The following is an 18,170-nucleotide window of genomic DNA, read 5'->3' as shown; positions in this document are numbered from 1 at the left end:
TACCTTCAGGGCCACCCTCTTGGATGAGAGTTGATGAGACCTGCTCATTGCTTAAAGAGTGGGAGGACCATGGAAAGTCTACTCTGGTGTTTCTTCTGCGGGCTTTATTAGCAGAGGGAGACATAAAATTATGCCTGATAGCCCATCAGCTGGGGAAGCTAACTAACGTCGGCTTCTTCAGCAGTCCTTTTTGCATGAACATTTTTGGATTCCCACAGATACATGCGCTCTTTAAAATGTAACTGCCAAATTAAACTTCCTGTCCAGAGGCGAATATCCCCTGTTGTTCACACTTCAAACGCCTAGAAACTACTGATACAGGTTCCTGCTCTTTGGGTGAGTAATTCCAAGTAAATTTTTCGAGAGACATTTCACCGTGAAATAGAAAGTTTGGAACATTAATGGCTTATTCCGGAATGTGAGAACATATATCTCTGTGGTTCCTTTCCTACTGACATTCAAGAAATAGCTGCTGCTACAAAAATTCTAACCCTGTATATGGTCGAAAGTGCTCCTCCAACCCCAGCCCACAACAGATGCATGAAAGGTTGCTTTATTTTGACAGCTGAATGCATTATAAATGTATTTTTAAATAAATAATATAGTCTCTGCTAAAAAAAAGCAGAGAGAATTCTATGAAAAAGTGGGAAGTCGTTTGTGGTGTACTGAGATACCACAGCTTCTATTACCTGCCCTGGAAATGACATGGAAGGGGAAGGAACGAAGGCCAAGGATGAAAACAGAGCGAAACGGCCTTGTGCGCCAGCGCCAAAGCAGCGTGGGATGCACGTGTGCCCCTGGGCCCGGAGCACGTGAGAAACAAAGGCATATAGGAGGATAAGCCTGAACACCTGGCCACTGCCGCAGCAAAAAAATAAGAGACCGAATTCTATGCGCAAGGCTTGGGGCCTGCACTGTCCGAGCTGCTATCCCTCGCCCCCTCCACATACCATTTCTGCGTTCCTTCCGGTTGTACCCCCCACTCCCAGACTTTCTGTGCACTTCTTTTGGCAGGGGCAACATTAATAGCCACACTTTGATTCCACCCCCATGCTGGCCAGCATCCTGATTATGTAGCTGGGGCCAGCAGTGGTCTGTGGCACAGATTTCACACAGTGAAGAAAGTCCCAACCTTGAACTTGATGAGTGTGTGCCCTCAGCCACAGAGTCTGGCACATACACTTGGAGCTACCTCTGGTCTTCAAGAAGATCACCAGGGACAAAACAACTGTTCCTTTTGTGCTCCATATAATCAATCTAATTGCTAGTTTCCTAAAATAATGCCTTCTACCTGGATTACAGGTGAAAGCACAGGGAGGTATTAGCTGATCTTGGTTTACCTACCTGGTGTGAGACTTGTGAAGTTGAAATACAATTTAACTTATTAATTGCCACTAATAGCCCTATAATAAAGGCAGAACCTGTCAGCTAAACAAATAAACAATTAACTTGTTACTGCCATTTAGTGAACTGTTTTATAACAGGCTTCCCTTGTGTAATTCCACACCTGGCTAGCTTACAAATGGGATCTAAACAACAAGAGAGATGATGAGAAACAGGTGCCTTCCTCCTCAAGCAGAGGAGGGGTTTCATGTCCCTGCTCTCTCAGTCTTTATAGAAACTTCACTGTGGTTTCCTTGCTCACTATCATCTTTAGAACAGCATCTCTGCTAAGCAACCCATGGCATGTTAAGAGTCTTCAGGATCATTTAAAATGACTGGAGAAACCGACGTGGCATAAGAACTCTTAGGAAGAACTCTTTTTGTGTTTTAATCCCCGAGTACTACCCGGAATCCTGGAAAACCAGAGAGATGTCTTAAGAGAAACATGTGCACTTACATCTCCCATTCAGATTGTGCGTGTCCATGAATGAGAACGCCTCATCGCAGTTTGTGCCTTGCTCAGCATAGCTCTTGTCCATCGAGTTCACCATCACGGTCATCTCCTGCCGGGTGCTGCTCAGGGTCTCCTTCCGCTTCTTGGCCAATTTCCTTAAGACAAAGAGTTCAATTATGTAGACACTATAGACATGCATTGGAATGGAATGCAGACCTTTGGCATGTGTATTGACTGATGTTCAGAAATAACTTGTACTGAATTAAACACATTCATTCACAAATTGGTGTATGGTACTTTCTATACACCAGGTCCTCTGCTAGGCTGCAGACACAGAGGTGAAAAAAATCTGCTGCCTATTTTTAACCAAACCACAGCCTAAAACATTATGTTTCTCCAACTATAAGGTGAATTGAAACGACCAATGAACCTAGAACAACACAATCATAATCTGCTTACTGACATGCTCCTACAGGTATTAACTTTTTAGTAAATTATGGTCTACATTGCCATACACGGTGTCAATGAGAAGATTCACCCTAGTAAATATCTGTCAAGCAAAACTGAAATAATCCAAGGATGAATCTAAAAGGCATATTGTAAACCCAAAGAAAAGAACTAGGGAGGAGTCAAGAAGGCACAACAGTGGATGTGCACAGGAGTGCAGGATCTGACCAGGGCCGACAGAGGAGAGAGGAGCTCAGGCCTCAGAAGAATCGGAGGAGCAGGTACCACATTCTCAGGAGGCCAGGACACCGCTCCAAATCCCAAATGAACCCAAATTAGCTCCCTGTCAAAGTGTCAACTCCTACAGAGCAGAAGGTAGCAATGTCATGTTGCCAGGTTCCCTGGAAAGTTTAGCAGGATTAACTCCTCAGTGTTCCCTCCCTAGGTGGAAGAGAATGCAAAAAGGTTGAGGACAGAACAGAGATTTCCAATTGTTTTGGAGACACGGTTTAATCCTGGCGTCTGTGCCTTGCTCACTGACCACCAAAAACTTATCACCTAAAATTACAGATACCTGTACAAAAGCCACAAGAACCCAAGCAAAACTAACATAAATAAACAGATAAAACAAAGTTTTACAGCTCTTACTACCAGAGGCTGTTGTATGCACCCAAGACAGACAAGAATAATATTAGAGATGCTTAAGGAGAAGGTATAAAGTGAGAAAGTTTAAGACCATAGCACCATAATACCAAAAACACTATGCCATAAAATGTTTGAATTCTGCCCAAGCACTTAGAAGCATCTACAAAATACAATGGCAACTATTTCTAGTAAATCATCTTGACACTGATTGACCTAGGACACAGTAGAATTTAAAATGAGCCACGTAATCAAAAGTACACCCATATGAGGTGATTGCTAATGCAATGTAGGGCACTGGCAACATGAGACCATATGGATAATCTTTATTATCATTTCTAAATGACACATAATCCAAATGCTTTCTTGCCTGTAGTTATAATAATCTTTTAATTTCATACTTTGAAGGCAGAAGGGCTTCATTAATGAGTTGACTTTTTTATTGCTAAAAGTTGTTGGAAAAAAGATATATTTTTTAAACTAGAAAATGAAAATCACCTACAACATCTCTGACAGTGTTAAAGTTAAAAAGATTTTGAGAGGTAAGCCAGTGTGACTCCTCTGGGAAGTGATACCCCTCTCTCATTTCATGTCAGTCATGATCATCAACTCAAGCCCTGACCCCAGCCCTGAGCCAGCCATGCTGGTGTGAGGGCCAGCACCAGGGCCTGGATGTTCTCAACATGTATTCTTGTCAGAGCCAGCACCAAGCCCCTCTCTGCAGCTGCACTCACAATAATACATTTTCTCTCCACTTCTGAATCTGCCAGCTCGCTGGAAAAACATTCAAAAACATTCGTAGGCCAGGTCTCCCCAGGAGCCCTGATGTGGAGGATTGAGATAATTAGCTCTATAATTCAAGCAAAATGCCCACTTTTTGCTTGAATTTCTTTGATTTACTTTGGACTGATTTATGCAGCTAATTGCCTCAATACTCTTTTTTGTTCTGCCTATAAAGAGAGGCCTGGTGAACTTTGCCAGACTTCCCTCTTTGCCTTTTCTTGCTTGAATCCCTCTAATCCTGAAGGTTAGGAGATGACAGCTAACACGCTTCCTGTGTGGTTGATGGGGGCGGGGAGGGATGTATGCTCCAGTGAAAGCTATGCTTGTGCTGGAAAAAAATGTTCTCCTTTCTAATCCTCCATATGCATGAACTAATTTCATTGATGTCACACTAATCACTCCATTGCTGATCTTCTTTAAGCACAAAAGAACTGCAGTAAGGACTTGTGAGAGCATGCTCATATACAACAGAGTTTCAGTCAGACACTCGCAGCTTTAAGTTCATATCCACAAGCACATGCTCTATGTCTGTGAACTTCCTCTGAACCCAGCTCCCAACGTCCTGAGCAAGGTTTCCTGCATTAACCCTACACTTTAACCACATTTTTACTCTCATCAGATGTCACAAACACAAATGTCTCACTGGGGCCAGGCTAGTAATGTAAGGGAGGGCCTGGGTGTAAGACAATAGGCATGGTGCAGACTGGTGAGATGGAGGGGACAGGGACTCAGCTCCTGCAGCCTGAAGCCCCAGGGAGGCCCCAGTCCTTGCAAGTTTCAGGAGAAACCAGAAATCTACATTTTATGCTGACTCTTAGTTTTTAACTATTGTCAAATAATTCAAATTTAACCTAAAAACACCATGTGGCCCACATAACGCGTGTCTGTGGGCACTTAGGGGTGTCACTGTACTGGAATGGGAGGAGGTGGAAACCAAGATACAGCGCACAACTACTGCATGTCAGCACTCTACAGGTGCTACCACATTCAGTCCTAGCAAGGAATTATTCTTACTTCCTAACGCACAGATGAAGGAGCTGAGTTTCAGAGAAGTGACTTGTCCATGTGGTGGAGCTGGACTGGACCCCACATCTCTCTGACCCCAAAGGTACTGATTAGACCAATGAGCTATCTCTAGTAAGGGAGCTCATTAATTTACATTTCCTTGCAAGTTACATCATAATTATCACCAAACTGCTTTCAAACATGAATTATCTATTGCCCCCAAACTAAATATGCTTTGAAAACGTTTACTAGAGGAGTAGAAAAAACAGCTTTAAGGCCACATGTGGTCTTCTAGGTCCTTAAGTGCAGCCTTTTGACCAAATCTAAATTTTACAGAACAAATCCTTTTATTAAAAGGGATGAAACTTTTCTTGCTTACTTTGGTGCTTAAAAAACAACAATCTTGATATCAGAAGGCTGCGGCATCCCCACCCCTGGGTGCTTTACACAAATCTAGTGGCATCTAATATGTTTATTAAATGAACCAATCACCACTATACCAAAGTATTACTAAGGAGAGTTTGTAGAAAATTCATCTATCAAAAGTACCTTGGTTGGTTATGGAGGTTTTCAGTCATTGTTTGGGATTTTCATTTGTTTTCATATATAGGCATAAGTCAGAGATACTGTGGGTTTAGTTCCAAGATCACCGCAATAAAGTGAGTATCATATTAAAGAGAGTCATGTACATTGTTTTGTTTCTCAGTACACATAAACGTTATGTTTACACTATAGTCTGTTAAGTGCATACTAGAAGTATGTCTAAAAACTAATGTACATACCTTAATTAAAAATACTTTATTGCTAAAAAATGCTAATGATCATCTAAGCCTTTAGTGAGTCTTAATCTCTTTGCTGGTGGAGGTCTGGCCTCATGTTGGTGGCTGCTGGCTGATCAGGGTGGTGGTTACTATAGGCTGGGGTTGCTGTGGCGATTTCTTAAAATAAGAAAAAATAAATTTTGCCACATCAGTTGACTGTTACTTTCATGAAACATTTCTCTGAACCATGTGACGCTCTTTAACAACACTTAACTCACAAACTTCTATCAAAATTGGAGTCAGTCCTCTTAAACTCTGCTGCTGCTTTATCAACTAAGTTTAAGTAATGTTCTAAATCTTTTGTTGTCATTTCAACAATCTGTACAGCCTTTCACCAGGAGTAGATTCCATCTTTAAAAACCACTTTCTTTCCTTGCCCATAAGAAGCGACTCCTCATCTGTTCAAGTTTGAACCAAAGATTGCAGCAATTCAGTCCCATCTTCAGGCTCTACTTCTAGTTATTTTTCTATTTCTACCACATCTGCATTTACTTTGTCCACTGAAGTCTTCAACCCCTCAAAGTCATCAATGAGAGTTGGAATCAACTTCTTCCAAACTCTTATAACTGTTGACATTTTGACCTCCTCTGATGAATCACTATGTTTTTAATGGCATCTAGAATGATGAGTCCTTTCCAGAGGTTTTCAATTGACTTTGTCCAGGTCTATCAGAGAAATGCTATCTATAGCAGCTATAGCTTTATGAAATTATTTTTTAAATAATAAAACTTGAAAGTTGGAATTACTCCTTGATCCATGGGCTGCAGAATGTATTATGTGTTATCAGGCATGAAAACATTAATCTCCTTGTACATCTCCATCAGAGCTCCTGGGTAACCATGTGCATTGTCAATGAGCAGTAGTATTTTCAAAGGAATTTTTTTTTTCCTGAGCAGTAGATCTCAATAGTGTCCTTAAAATATTCAGGAAACCATACAAACAAAGCCTGGATGACAAATGTGCTGTCATCCAGGCTTTGTTGTTCTACTTCTAGAGCACAAGTAGAGTAGATTTAAGGGACCTAGGATCTTCAGGATGGTAAATGAGCACTGGCTTCAACTAAAAGTCACCAGCTGCATTAGCTGCTGACAAGAGAGTCAGCCAGTCCTTTGAAGCTTTGAAACCAGGCATGACTTCTCTCTAGCTATGAATAGTCCTAGATGGCATCTTCTTCCAATAGAGGGCTGTTTCATCGAGAGTGAAAACCTGTTGTTTAGCATAGTCACCTTCATCCATGATCTTAGCTAGGTCTTCTATGTATCTTACTGTAGTTTCTCCATCAGAACTTTTTGTTTCACCTTGCACTTTTATGTTATGGAGATGACTTCTTTCCTTAAACTTCATGAGCCAGCCTCTGCTACAATCAAACTTTCCTTCTTCAGCTTCCTCACACCCCTCAGCCTTCAGAGAACTGAAGAGAGTTAGGGGCCTTGCTCTGGATGAGTCTTGGCTTTGGGGAATGTTGTGGCTTGTTTGATCTTCTAGCCAGATCACTCACACTTTCTCCATATCAGCCATAAATTTGTTTTGCTTTCTTATCATTCATGCATTCCGGAGTAGCACTTTCAATTTCCTTCAAGAACTTTTTCTTTGTATTCATAACTCAGCTAACTGGCATAAGAGGTCTGGCTTTCAGCCTGTCTTGGCTTATGATATGCCTTCCTCACTAAGCTCAATCATTTTTAGGTTTAGATTTAAAAGTGAGAGATGTGTGACTATTCCTTTCACTCGGACACTTTAGAGGCCATTGTAAGGGTTTTAATTAGCCTAACGTCAACATTGTTATGATTCAGGGAATAGGGAGGCTTCAGGAGAGGGAGAGAGATGAGGGATAGCCAGTCGGTGGAGCAGTCAGGACACACACATTTAGCAGGCTACAGCACCCTGAGACAATTACAATAGTAACATCAAAGATCACTGATCACAGATCACCATAACAGGTATAATAATATTGCAAGAATTACCAAAATGTGACACAGAGACATGAAGTGAGTGAGCACATGTTATCGGAAAAACTGCCCCAACAGACTTACTTGCCCCAGGATTGCCACAAACCTTCAATTTGTAAAAAATAGAATATCTGAGAAGTGTAATAAAGTGAAGCACAATAAAGGGAGATATGCCCGTACAGCTCAAATGCTCTTGTCCATAATTACAGATGGTTGAATAAGGTTAGATTTAGAATTGAGGTTCAGTTATGACTGTGGATAAACTGGAATTTCTTTTTCTTTTTTTTTCTTTCTCTTTTGAGACTTGTGTTTCCAATGACTCCCAATGATTTGGGAGTCACTGCTCTGTCCTAACAACAAATAAAAGCTGGGAAAACTGAAAATCAACAACTTTTCTTAGTTCTGCTGGAGAATTCAGGTCACAGGGCATACTACTGCATACCCCAATCTGGAGACCAGATATGTACTTTTTTTTCAAGTGAAAACTATCAGAAACACTTTGAAAACTTAATGAAATAAAGTCTTTTGTGCAGGAAACTCCTAAAGTTGAAATAATTTTCTTTGCAATCTTATGTAAGGATATAAGTAAATTTATTTTCCATTTTAAGTAAATTTATTTTCCATTTTGATTTATAACAAATGGTTTGCCTGAAATATTTTAATCTTCAATCTCTAAAGTTGCATTGCATGAATCTTAAAGGCCCTTAGTAATTAAAAAGAAGTTCCCATTAACATCTATAAATAGATTATAAAAATTGGAGAAAGTACTTGGTAGTTTCCAGTCTGGCACGAAAGGAGCTTGGGAGTCATTGCTCTGTCCTAACAACAAATAAAAGCTGGGAAAACTGAAAATCAACAACTTTTCTTAGTTCTGCTGGAGAATTCAGATCGCAGGGCAGACTACTGCACACCCCAAACTGGAGAGACCCAAAGGCATTCCAGAGTCAAGCCCATGAGCAGACACCTCCGTAAGAACCAGTTCATGGTCAGGAAAACCTAAAGTGCATTGAAAAATTGCTGGAGGCTCAGTGTGAACAAGTGTCAGAGTTAAAAACTATGGGGAATTAGTCCTAAGGGGGCCTGCACATTTTTGTGAGTTTACCCCAGAATCCCTACCAGGTTTTCATGGTGAAAACCACAGACAAATCCTTTCATGCTCCCAGCAGGAAGAGGTGAAAAGAAGCCACTTTAAAATACGTCAGAATATTCCTTTGTAAACAAAGCCTGCCTTCTAGAGAAATTATTTTACCAGAGCCTAACCTGCTAAGAGTTTTATCAGACCTAACTGACCGGGGGGAAGGGAAAATACTCAACCCCAGGCCACTGTGGCCATCCTGTCCTAAGGCGGGAGGGGCTCCCAAGAAGCGTGTATGAAGTTCACAGTCCAGAGGCGCAGGTTCACTAAAACCTAACACCTAATATGTGACTACATGGCATCTCCCCACCCACCTTATCACCACATGACTACAGATCTACTATTTATCACAGTTTTCTGCCCAATACATCATGTCCAGCTACCAAGAAAAAAAAAAAAACAAAACCCAAGACTTACTAAAAGCCAAAAAAAACAAAACAAAAAACAAACAAACAAAAAACCACCACAGAGGAAGCATCAGAACCAGAATCGGATATGGCAGAGATATTGGAATTAAAAGACTGGGGCTTTAAAACAACCATGATCAATATGCTAAGAGCTCTAATGGATGAAGTAGACATGCAAGCACAGATGGGCAATATAAACAGAGAGGTGGAAATTCTAATAAATAACCAAAAAAGAAATGCCACAGATCAAAAACACCAACAGAAATGAAAAAATGCCTCTGATGGCTCATTAGCAGACTGGATACAGCTTAGAAAAGAATCTCTGAGCTTGACGATAAATCAGTAGAAACCTCTGAAACTGAAAAGCAAAGAGAAAAAAAGAGTGTGTGTGTGTGGGGGGGGGAACAATACAGAATGGCCAAAAACTGTGGGATAACTCTGAAAGATGTAACTTAAGTGTAGTGGGAATACTGAAAGGAGAAGAAAGAAAGAAACAGTAGAAATATCTTAAGCAATAATATCTGAGTTATTTCCTAAAACTAATGTCAGACACCAAACCACAGATCCAGGAAGCTCAGAGAACACCAACCAGGATAAATGCCAAAATATTAAATATCTACCTCTAGGCATGTCATGTTCAAACTGTAGAAAATCAAATAAAGAAAATGTCTTGAAAGAAGCCAGAGGGAAAAAACATCTTAGCTCTAGAAGAGCTAAGACAAGAACTATATCAGACTTCTCTTTACAAACTATGCAAGCAAGAAAAGAGTGCAATGAAATATTCAATGTGTTAAAGAATAAAGCAACCAACCTAGAATTCTGCATCCTGTGAAATTATTCCTCAAAAGTGACTTTCTCAGACAAATAAAAATTGAGGGAGTATGTTGCCAGAGAGAAGAAAAATGATATATATCAGAAAATTGGATTTATATAGAGAAAGGAAAAGCATTAAAAAGGAATTAGTGAAAATAAAATAAAAACTTTTATGTTTTATTCTTAATTGATCTATCAGATAACAGTGTGTTCAAAATAATAAACAGCAACAAACTATTTGATAATTATAGCTATAGAGAAGTGAAATGAATGATAGCAATGATACAAGTGGAGGGGAAGAGAAAGGAATACTTTGTTATTATAAGAACTTTCACTACTAGTGAAGTGGTAAAGTGTTATTTGAAGGTGAACTTGAATTGGTTGTCAATGTATATTGCAAACTCTAGGGAAACCACTAAGAAAAACTAAGAAAAAAAATTAAAAAATAAGTAAGAAAAAATAAGAAAAAAATAAGAAGTTAAGAAAGGAAATAAAACAGAATAATATAAAATGCTCAATTAAAAACAGAAAAGGCATAAAACGAGCAAGAGACAAAAATAGGAACAAAGAAAGAATAAGGGCAACAAATAGAAAACATTAAGAAAAAAAGGCTGGTATTAATCAAACTTTACCAATAATTACTTTAAATGTCAATAATAGTCTACACACAACAATTAAAAGACAGAGATTGTCAGATCAAAAAACAAGACCTTCAGAGACTCAGGAGGCTGAGGCAGGAGGACTGCTTGAGCCCAGGAGTTTAAGGCCAGCCTGAGCCACATAGCAAGATATAATCCCTTGAAAGAAAGAAAAAGCAAGCAAGCAAGCAGAAAAAGAAAAGAAAAGAAAAGAAAAGAAAAGAAAAGAAAAGAAAAGAAAAGAAAAGAAAAGAAAAGAAAAGAAAAGAAAAATTAGCTGGGCCTAGTGGTGGGCATCTGTTGTCTCAGATACTCAGGAGCACCTGATGAAGGAGGACCTCTTGAGCCCAAGAGTTCGAGGATACAGTGAGCTATGACTGTACCACTGCACTCTAGGTTTGGCAACAAAATGTCAAGATATCATCTCTTAACAAACAAAAAAAATCCAATTACATATTATCTATGAGAAACTTAGTTTAAATATAAAGACACATATATATTAAAAGTAAAGGGATGGAGAAAGATGTACCCTAATCAAAAGAAAGCTAGAATAATGTATATTAAATTGAGACAGAGCAGATTTCAGAGCAAAGAAAATTATCAGGGATAAAAGGGGGCATTACATAGATAGAAGTGTCAAATTTCCAAGAAGACATAAAAATTCTTAATGTGTATACACCTATAACTGAGTGTCAAAATATACAAGGCAAAAAGTGATAGGACTGCAAGGAGAGCTAGATGACTCCACCATTACAGTTGAAGACTTCAACACCCCTTTATCAGTAATGGACAAATCCAGTAGCCAGAAAATCAGTAAGGACAGAGGTGAACTCAAGGACACCATGAATCAGCTGGATATAACTGACATCTTCAGAATACTTCATCTAACACCAGCAGAATACACATTATACTCAAGTTGACAGGGAACATTCACCAGGACAGACCACAATTATGAACCTTAAAACACACCTTAACAAATTAAAAGAATACAAATCATACAATGTCTGCTCTTAGATCACAATAGAATTAAATAAGAAATCAATAACAGAAAGATAGGTGGAAAATTCCAAAACAATTAAAGATAAGCAATGTACTTTTTTTCTTTTTATTTTGGCATATTATGGGGGTACAGATTTTAAGGTTTCAATAAATGCCCTTTCCCCTCCTCCTCCCACAAGTCTGAGTCTCCAGCATGACCATCGCCCAGATGGTGCACATCTCACTCATTATGTATGTATATACCCGCCCCCTTCCCCCCACCTGCCCAATACCCTATTACTGTAGTACCTATGTGTCCACTTAGGTGCTGCTCAGTTAATATCAGTTTGCTGGTGAGTATATCTGGTGCTTGGTTTTCCATTCTTGGGATACTTCACTTAGTAGTATGAGTTCCAGCTCTAACCAGGAAAATCAAAGATGTGCTATATCACTGTTGTTTCTTAGAGCTGAATAGTACTCCATGGTATACATATACCACATTTTATTAATCCATTCTTGGATTGATGGGCTCTTGGGCTGTTTCCACAGCCTAGCAATTATGAATTGTGCTGCTATAAACATTCGAGTGCAGGTGTCATTTTTTTGTACAGTGTCATTGGATCTTTTGGGTAGATGCCCAGCAATGGGATTGCTGGATCAAATGGTAGATTCACTTGTATCGCTTTAAGGTATCTCCATATTGCTTTCCACAGAGGTTGAACTAGTTTGCAGTCCCACCAGCAGTGTAGGAGTATTCCTCTCTCTCTGCATCCATGCCAGCATTTATTGTTTGGAGACTTTTTGATAAAGGCCATTCTCACTGGAGTTAAGTGATATCTCATTGTGGTTTTGATTTGCATTTCTCTGATGATTAGAGATGTTGAGCATTTTTTCATATGTTTGTTGGCCATTCTTCTGTCTTCTTTAGAAAAGTTTCTGTTCAAGTCCTTTGCCCACTTTTTAATAGGGTTATTTGATTTTTTCTTGCTGATTTTTGTGAGTTCTAAGTATATTTTAGTTATCAGCCCCTTATCAGATGTGTAGGATGCAAAAATTTTCTCCCACTCTGTAGGTTGTCTGTTTACTTTCATGACTGTTTCTCTGGCTGTGCAGAAGCTTTTTAGTTTGAACATGTACCATTTATTTATTTTTGTTGCTGCTGTGATTGCCTTTCGGGTCTTCTTCATAAACTCTTTGCCTAAGCTGATGTCTAGGAGTGTTTCCAACATTTTCCTCTAGAATTCTAATAGTTTCATACCTTAGGTTTAAGTCTGTTATCCAGTGTGAGTTGATTTTTGTGAGAGGTGAAAGGTGTGGGTCCTGCTTTAGCCCTCTACAAGTGGCTATCCAGTTTTCCCAGCATCATTTATTGAAAAGGGATTATTTTCCCCAGCGTATGTTTTTGTCTGCTTTGTCAAAGATTAGATGGCTTTATGAGGATGGTTTTATATCAGGATTCTCACATCTGTTCCACTGGTCAATATTCCTATTTTTGTGCCAATACCAGATTGATTTAATCATTACAACTTTGCAGTATAGTTTGATATCTGGCATATTAATACCTCCCATTTTGTTTTTGTTGCCTAGAATTGCTTTTGATATTCGGGGTCTTCTTTGGTTCCATTCAAATTGTAAAATTAATTTTTCTATATCCGTGAGGAATGCTGATGGGATTTTAATAGGTATTGCATTGAATCTGTAGATCAGTTTGGGTAGTATAGACATTTTAATGATGCTGAGTCTGCTGATCCACGAGCATGGTATGGATTTCCATCTGTTTACATCCTCTGCTATTTCCTTCCTCAGTGTTTCATAGTTCTCCCTGTAGAGGTCTTTTACCTCCTTGGTTAAGTATATTCCTAGGTACTTTAATTTCTTTGTTGCCATTACTTTAAACAACACATGAGTTAAAGAAAAAATCTCAAGAGAAATTTAAAAAATATTTTGAACTAAATGAAAATTGAAATATAACTTATCAAAGTCTGTAAGATAGGGCAAAAGAAATGCTTAGAGGGAAATTTATGTTATTGAATGCATATATTAGAAAAGAAGATCTAAAATCAATAATCTAATATCCTACCTAAGGAAACTAGAAAAAGGAGAGAAAATTAAATCTAAAGGAAGAAGAAAAATAGTAAAAAAATTAGTGTAGAAATCAATGAAATGGAAATAGGAAATCAACAAAAAAAATCAATAAAATGAAAAGCTGGTTCTTTGAACAGATCAATAAAATTGATAAGCCTCTAGCCAGGCTAAGAAAAAAAGAGAGAAGATACAAATTACAAATATTAGAAATGAAAAAGGGGACATCATCAGAGATCCCACAGACATTAAAAGGATAAAGAATACTATGAACAATTCTATGCCTACAAATTTGATAACCTGATTGAAATGATCTGATTCCCTTGAAGACAAAAGCTGCCAAAACTTATATTAGTAGAAACAGACAATCTGAGTTGTCTTATATCTATTTTGAAATTAAGTAATAACCTTTCAAAACTGAAAGCAGAAGGCTCAGATGGGTTCCCTGCTGATATTTACCAAACATTTAAAGAATAAATTATACCAATTTTCTACGATCACTTCCAGAACATAGAAGCAGAGGAAATATTTCCTAATTCATACCATGAGGCCAGCATTACTCTAATTCCAAAATCAGACGATATTACAAAAAAAGAAAACCAAAGAATATCTCTCATGAACATAAATGTAAAAATATTCAAAAAATATTAGCAAATTAAATCCAACAATTTATAAGAAGAATTATACACCATGACCAAGTACGATTTATTTCAGGTATGCAAGACTGGGTCAACATTCGAAACTAAGTTTAATCTATCATATTGACAGGCTACAGAAGAAAAATCAAATGATCATATCAACAGATGTAGAAAAAACATCTTACAAAATCCAACACCCAGGCCGGGCGCTGTGGCTCACGCCTGTAATCCTAGCTCTTGGGAGGCCGAGGCGGGCGGATTGCTCAAGGTCAGGAGTTCAAAACCAGCCTGAGCAAGAGCGAGACCCCATCTCTACTATAAATAGAAAGAAATTAATTGGCCAACTGATATATATATATAAAATTAGCCGGGCATGGTGGCGCATGCCTGTAGTCCCAGCTACTCGGGAGGCTGAGGCAGAAGGATCACTCGAGCCCAGGAGTTTGAGGTTGCTGTGAGCTAGGCTGACGCCACGGCACTCACTCTAGCCTGGACAACAAAGCGAGACTCTGTCTCAAAAAAAAAAAAAAAAAAAAAAAAAAAAATCCAACACCCATTCATGATAAAAACTTTCAGCAAACTAGGAATAGAGGGAATGTCCTCAACTTGATAAAGAATATCTATCAAAACCCCATAGCTAACATTATACCTAATTCTGAGAAACTAAAACTTTCCCCCTAAGATCAGAAACAAGGCAAGGATGTTCCATCTCAATAATGCCTTTTAATATTCTACTGGAAGTCTTAGCTAGTGCAATAAGACAAGAAAATGAAAAAAATATATACAGATTAAGGAAGAAATGAATAAAACTGGCTTTGTTTACAGAAGACACAATTGGCTATGTAGAAAATCTGAACAAATCAACAAAATAAGCTCCTAGAACTAGTAAGCAAATGCAGCAAGTTCACAGGATGCAAGGTTAGTATACAATAGTCAATCACTCTCCTATATACCAACAATGAACAATTGGAATTTGAGATTAAAAACATAATAGTGGGGGAGGGCAACATATGTAACCTAAACATTTATACCCCCATAATATGCAGAAATATAAATAAATAAATAAATGAAAACATAATACCATTTACATTAGTACCTCCCAAAGAAAAATAATTAGGTATAAATCTAACAAATATATATAAAAACTATATAAAAACTATATAACTCTGATGAAAGAAATCAAAGAACTAAATAAATGGAAGACAATATAGGTTAGTCCTTCCCAACTTGATTTATAGATTTGATGCAATCCTAGTAATTTATGTAGATACCAACAAACTGATTCTAAAGTTTATATAGAAAGGCAAAAGACCCAGAATAGCCAGCCCAATAACAAAGTAGAACAAAGTCGGAGAATTGACACCACCAGACTTTCCAACTGATCTTTGACAAAGGAGCCAAAGGAGTCTACAGTAGACAAATAGTGGTGGAACAATTTGACATCCACATACAAAAAGAAATGAATCTAAACACAGGCCTCACATCCTTTACAAAAATTAACTCAAAATGGATTATAGACCTGAATGTAAAATATAAAATTCTCAGAAAATAACATAGGAGAAAAATTTAGATTACCTTGGGCATAGCAGTGACTTTTTAGATAAAATATCAAAGGTATAATCTGTGAAAGAAAAAATTGATAAGAAAAACTTCATTAAAATTAAAAACTTCTGTGAGAGACACTGTCAAGAGAAAGGGAAGATAAGTCAGAGACTGGGAGAAAATATTGATAATAGACATATCTGATAAAGAACTGGTATCCAGGCCGGGCGCGGTGGCTCACGCCTGTAATCCTAGCACTCTGGGAGGCCGAGGCGGGCGGATTGCTCGAGGTTGGGAGTTCGAAACCATCCTGAGCGAGACCCTGTCTCTACTAAAAATAGAAAGAAATTAATTGACCAACTAAAAATATATATACAAAAAACTAGCCGGGCATGGTGGCACATGCCTGTAGTCCCAGCTACTTGGGAGGCTGAGGCAGGAGGATCGCTTGAGCCCAGGAGTATAAGAACACAAACAACAGGAAACGGGCAAAAGACCTTACCTCACCAAATATATACATAGGGCAAAGAAGCATATGACAAGATGCTCCACATTATATATTATCAGGGAAATGCAGATTAAAATGAGATGCCACTACACATCTTTTATAATGACTAAAATCCAAAACACTGACAATACCAAATGTTGGTGAGAATGTGGAATAAGAAGAACTCTCATTCATTGCTGGCAGGAAGGCAAAATGGTACAACCACTTTGGAAGACAGTTTGGTAGTTTCTTACAAAACTAAGATACTTGGCTGGGCGTGGTGGCTCACGCCTGTAATCCTAGCGCTCTGGTAGGCTGAGGCAGGAGGATTGCTTGAGGTCAGGAGTTCAAGACCAGCCTGAGCAAGAGTGAGACCCTGTCTCCACTAAAAATAGAAACAATTAGCCAGGCTGGTGGCGCATGCCTGTAGTCCCAGCTACTTGGAAAGCTGACATAGGAGGATCACTTGAGCCCAGGAGTTTGAGGTTGCTGTGAGCTAGGCTGATGCCACTGCACTCTGGCCTGGGCAACAGAGCAAGACTCCATCTCTAAAAAAAACAAAAACAAAAACAAAAAAACCCTAGGATACTCTTCCCATAAGCTCTGACAATTGTGCTCCTTGCTATTTTCCCAAAGGAGTTGAAAACTTGCATATAGATGTTCATAGCAGCTTTATTCCTAATTGCCCAAACTTGGAAGCAATGAGATATCCTTCAGTAGGTGAAAAGCTAAATGAACTGTGGTACATCTAGACAATGGAATATTATTCAGTGCTAAAAAGGAATGAGTTATCAAGCCATGAAAGAATGTAGAAGAACTGTAAATGCATATTACCAAGTGAAAGAAGCCCATCTGAAAAGGCTGAAGATAATATGATTTAAATTACATGACATTCTAGAAAAGGCAAAACTATGGAGACAGTAAAAAGATTAGTAGTTGTCAGGGCATGGTGGAGGGAGGGATGAATAGGCAGAGCACAGAGGATTCTTAGGGCAGTCTACCTATTCTATATGATACTATAAGGGGGAATACATGTCATTGTAGAGTTGTCAAAACTCATAGAGTATCTAACACCAAGAATGAACCCTAATGTGAACTTTGGCCTTTGGGTGATAAAGTTGTATTAATGCAGGTTCATGGATTATACTAAATGTTCCAGGGCATATACACGAACTCTGTATTTTCGGTTCAATTTTGTTGTGAATCTAAAACTACTCTAAAAGATAAATCCTATTGAATAATACCAATATTACTTGGAAAAGAAAATTAAAAGGAGAAAAAATTGTCATAGCTTTAAAATTGCAAACTAGACTAACGGTAGGAAAAGAGAGACATATGGGATGAATTCAAATTAAAGGAATGGTTATTACACTTCATGCTTATTGTACTCTAACATTTGTCTTATATTTCTTTCCTAGAGTAAAAATTTTAAAAAGCATAAAATGAGGGTAAGACAAATGGAAGAAAACGTCCTGGCAAGTTACGTACGTGACAGGTATGAATCGCAGCTGACAAAGAGAACATGGTGAAGGGCGAGCTCTTTAGTGCAGTGTCCTTGGGAGAGCTCAGGACAAACAGCTGCCAGTTAGGAGAACCGAGGGCAGCGTGGCTGGAAGGAAGAAGAAATCGCCCCTCTTCCGATTTCCCTCCCTGCAACTGGACTCAATGGCAACTGTGAGGAGAGCCGGATGGAAAGGCACTTCTGCCTTGGGTGCCAGTAGATTCAAGGGGAATAATTCATGGGCCAACCTCAGCGTGGATGCTCCTCACGCTCCTGGTTTGTCGGAACTGGGGTTCCAGGCCGTGCTTCACCACTGAGGCTGATTGCCCCACCCTCCCTGCGACGGTCCCTGCCATGCTGGGTTAGCTGACGAAGACTGCCACCGAAAAGACTTACCAGCGTTGACCTACAGATCAGCACTGGCCACAGGAAAGGTACCTCCTTTTCCAAATAGTCTTTCTTTTA

General features: G+C 38.8%; 1 protein-coding gene across 6 annotated transcripts in view; it reads right to left on the bottom strand.

The window, feature by feature from the left end:
* The window catches only part of PTPRM (protein tyrosine phosphatase receptor type M), a 790,604-nt gene that overhangs the window by 158,396 nt on the left and 614,038 nt on the right, over nt 1-18,170 (bottom strand). For all 6 annotated transcript variants that reach the window (XM_012745929.2, XM_012745922.2, XM_012745925.2 and 3 more), the window contains one exon: nt 1,841-1,992. In XM_012745929.2, coding sequence (XP_012601383.1) covers nt 1,841-1,992 — 152 coding nt within the window. The remainder of the gene's footprint in view (nt 1-1,840; nt 1,993-18,170) is intronic.

The sequence above is a fragment of the Microcebus murinus genome, chromosome 17 (assembly GCF_040939455.1).
Source record: "Microcebus murinus isolate Inina chromosome 17, M.murinus_Inina_mat1.0, whole genome shotgun sequence".
In the NCBI taxonomy this organism is placed as follows: Eukaryota; Metazoa; Chordata; class Mammalia; order Primates; family Cheirogaleidae; genus Microcebus; species Microcebus murinus.
The sequence above is the reverse complement of the archived record's forward strand: the minus strand, read 5'-3'. Positions and strand labels throughout refer to the sequence as shown.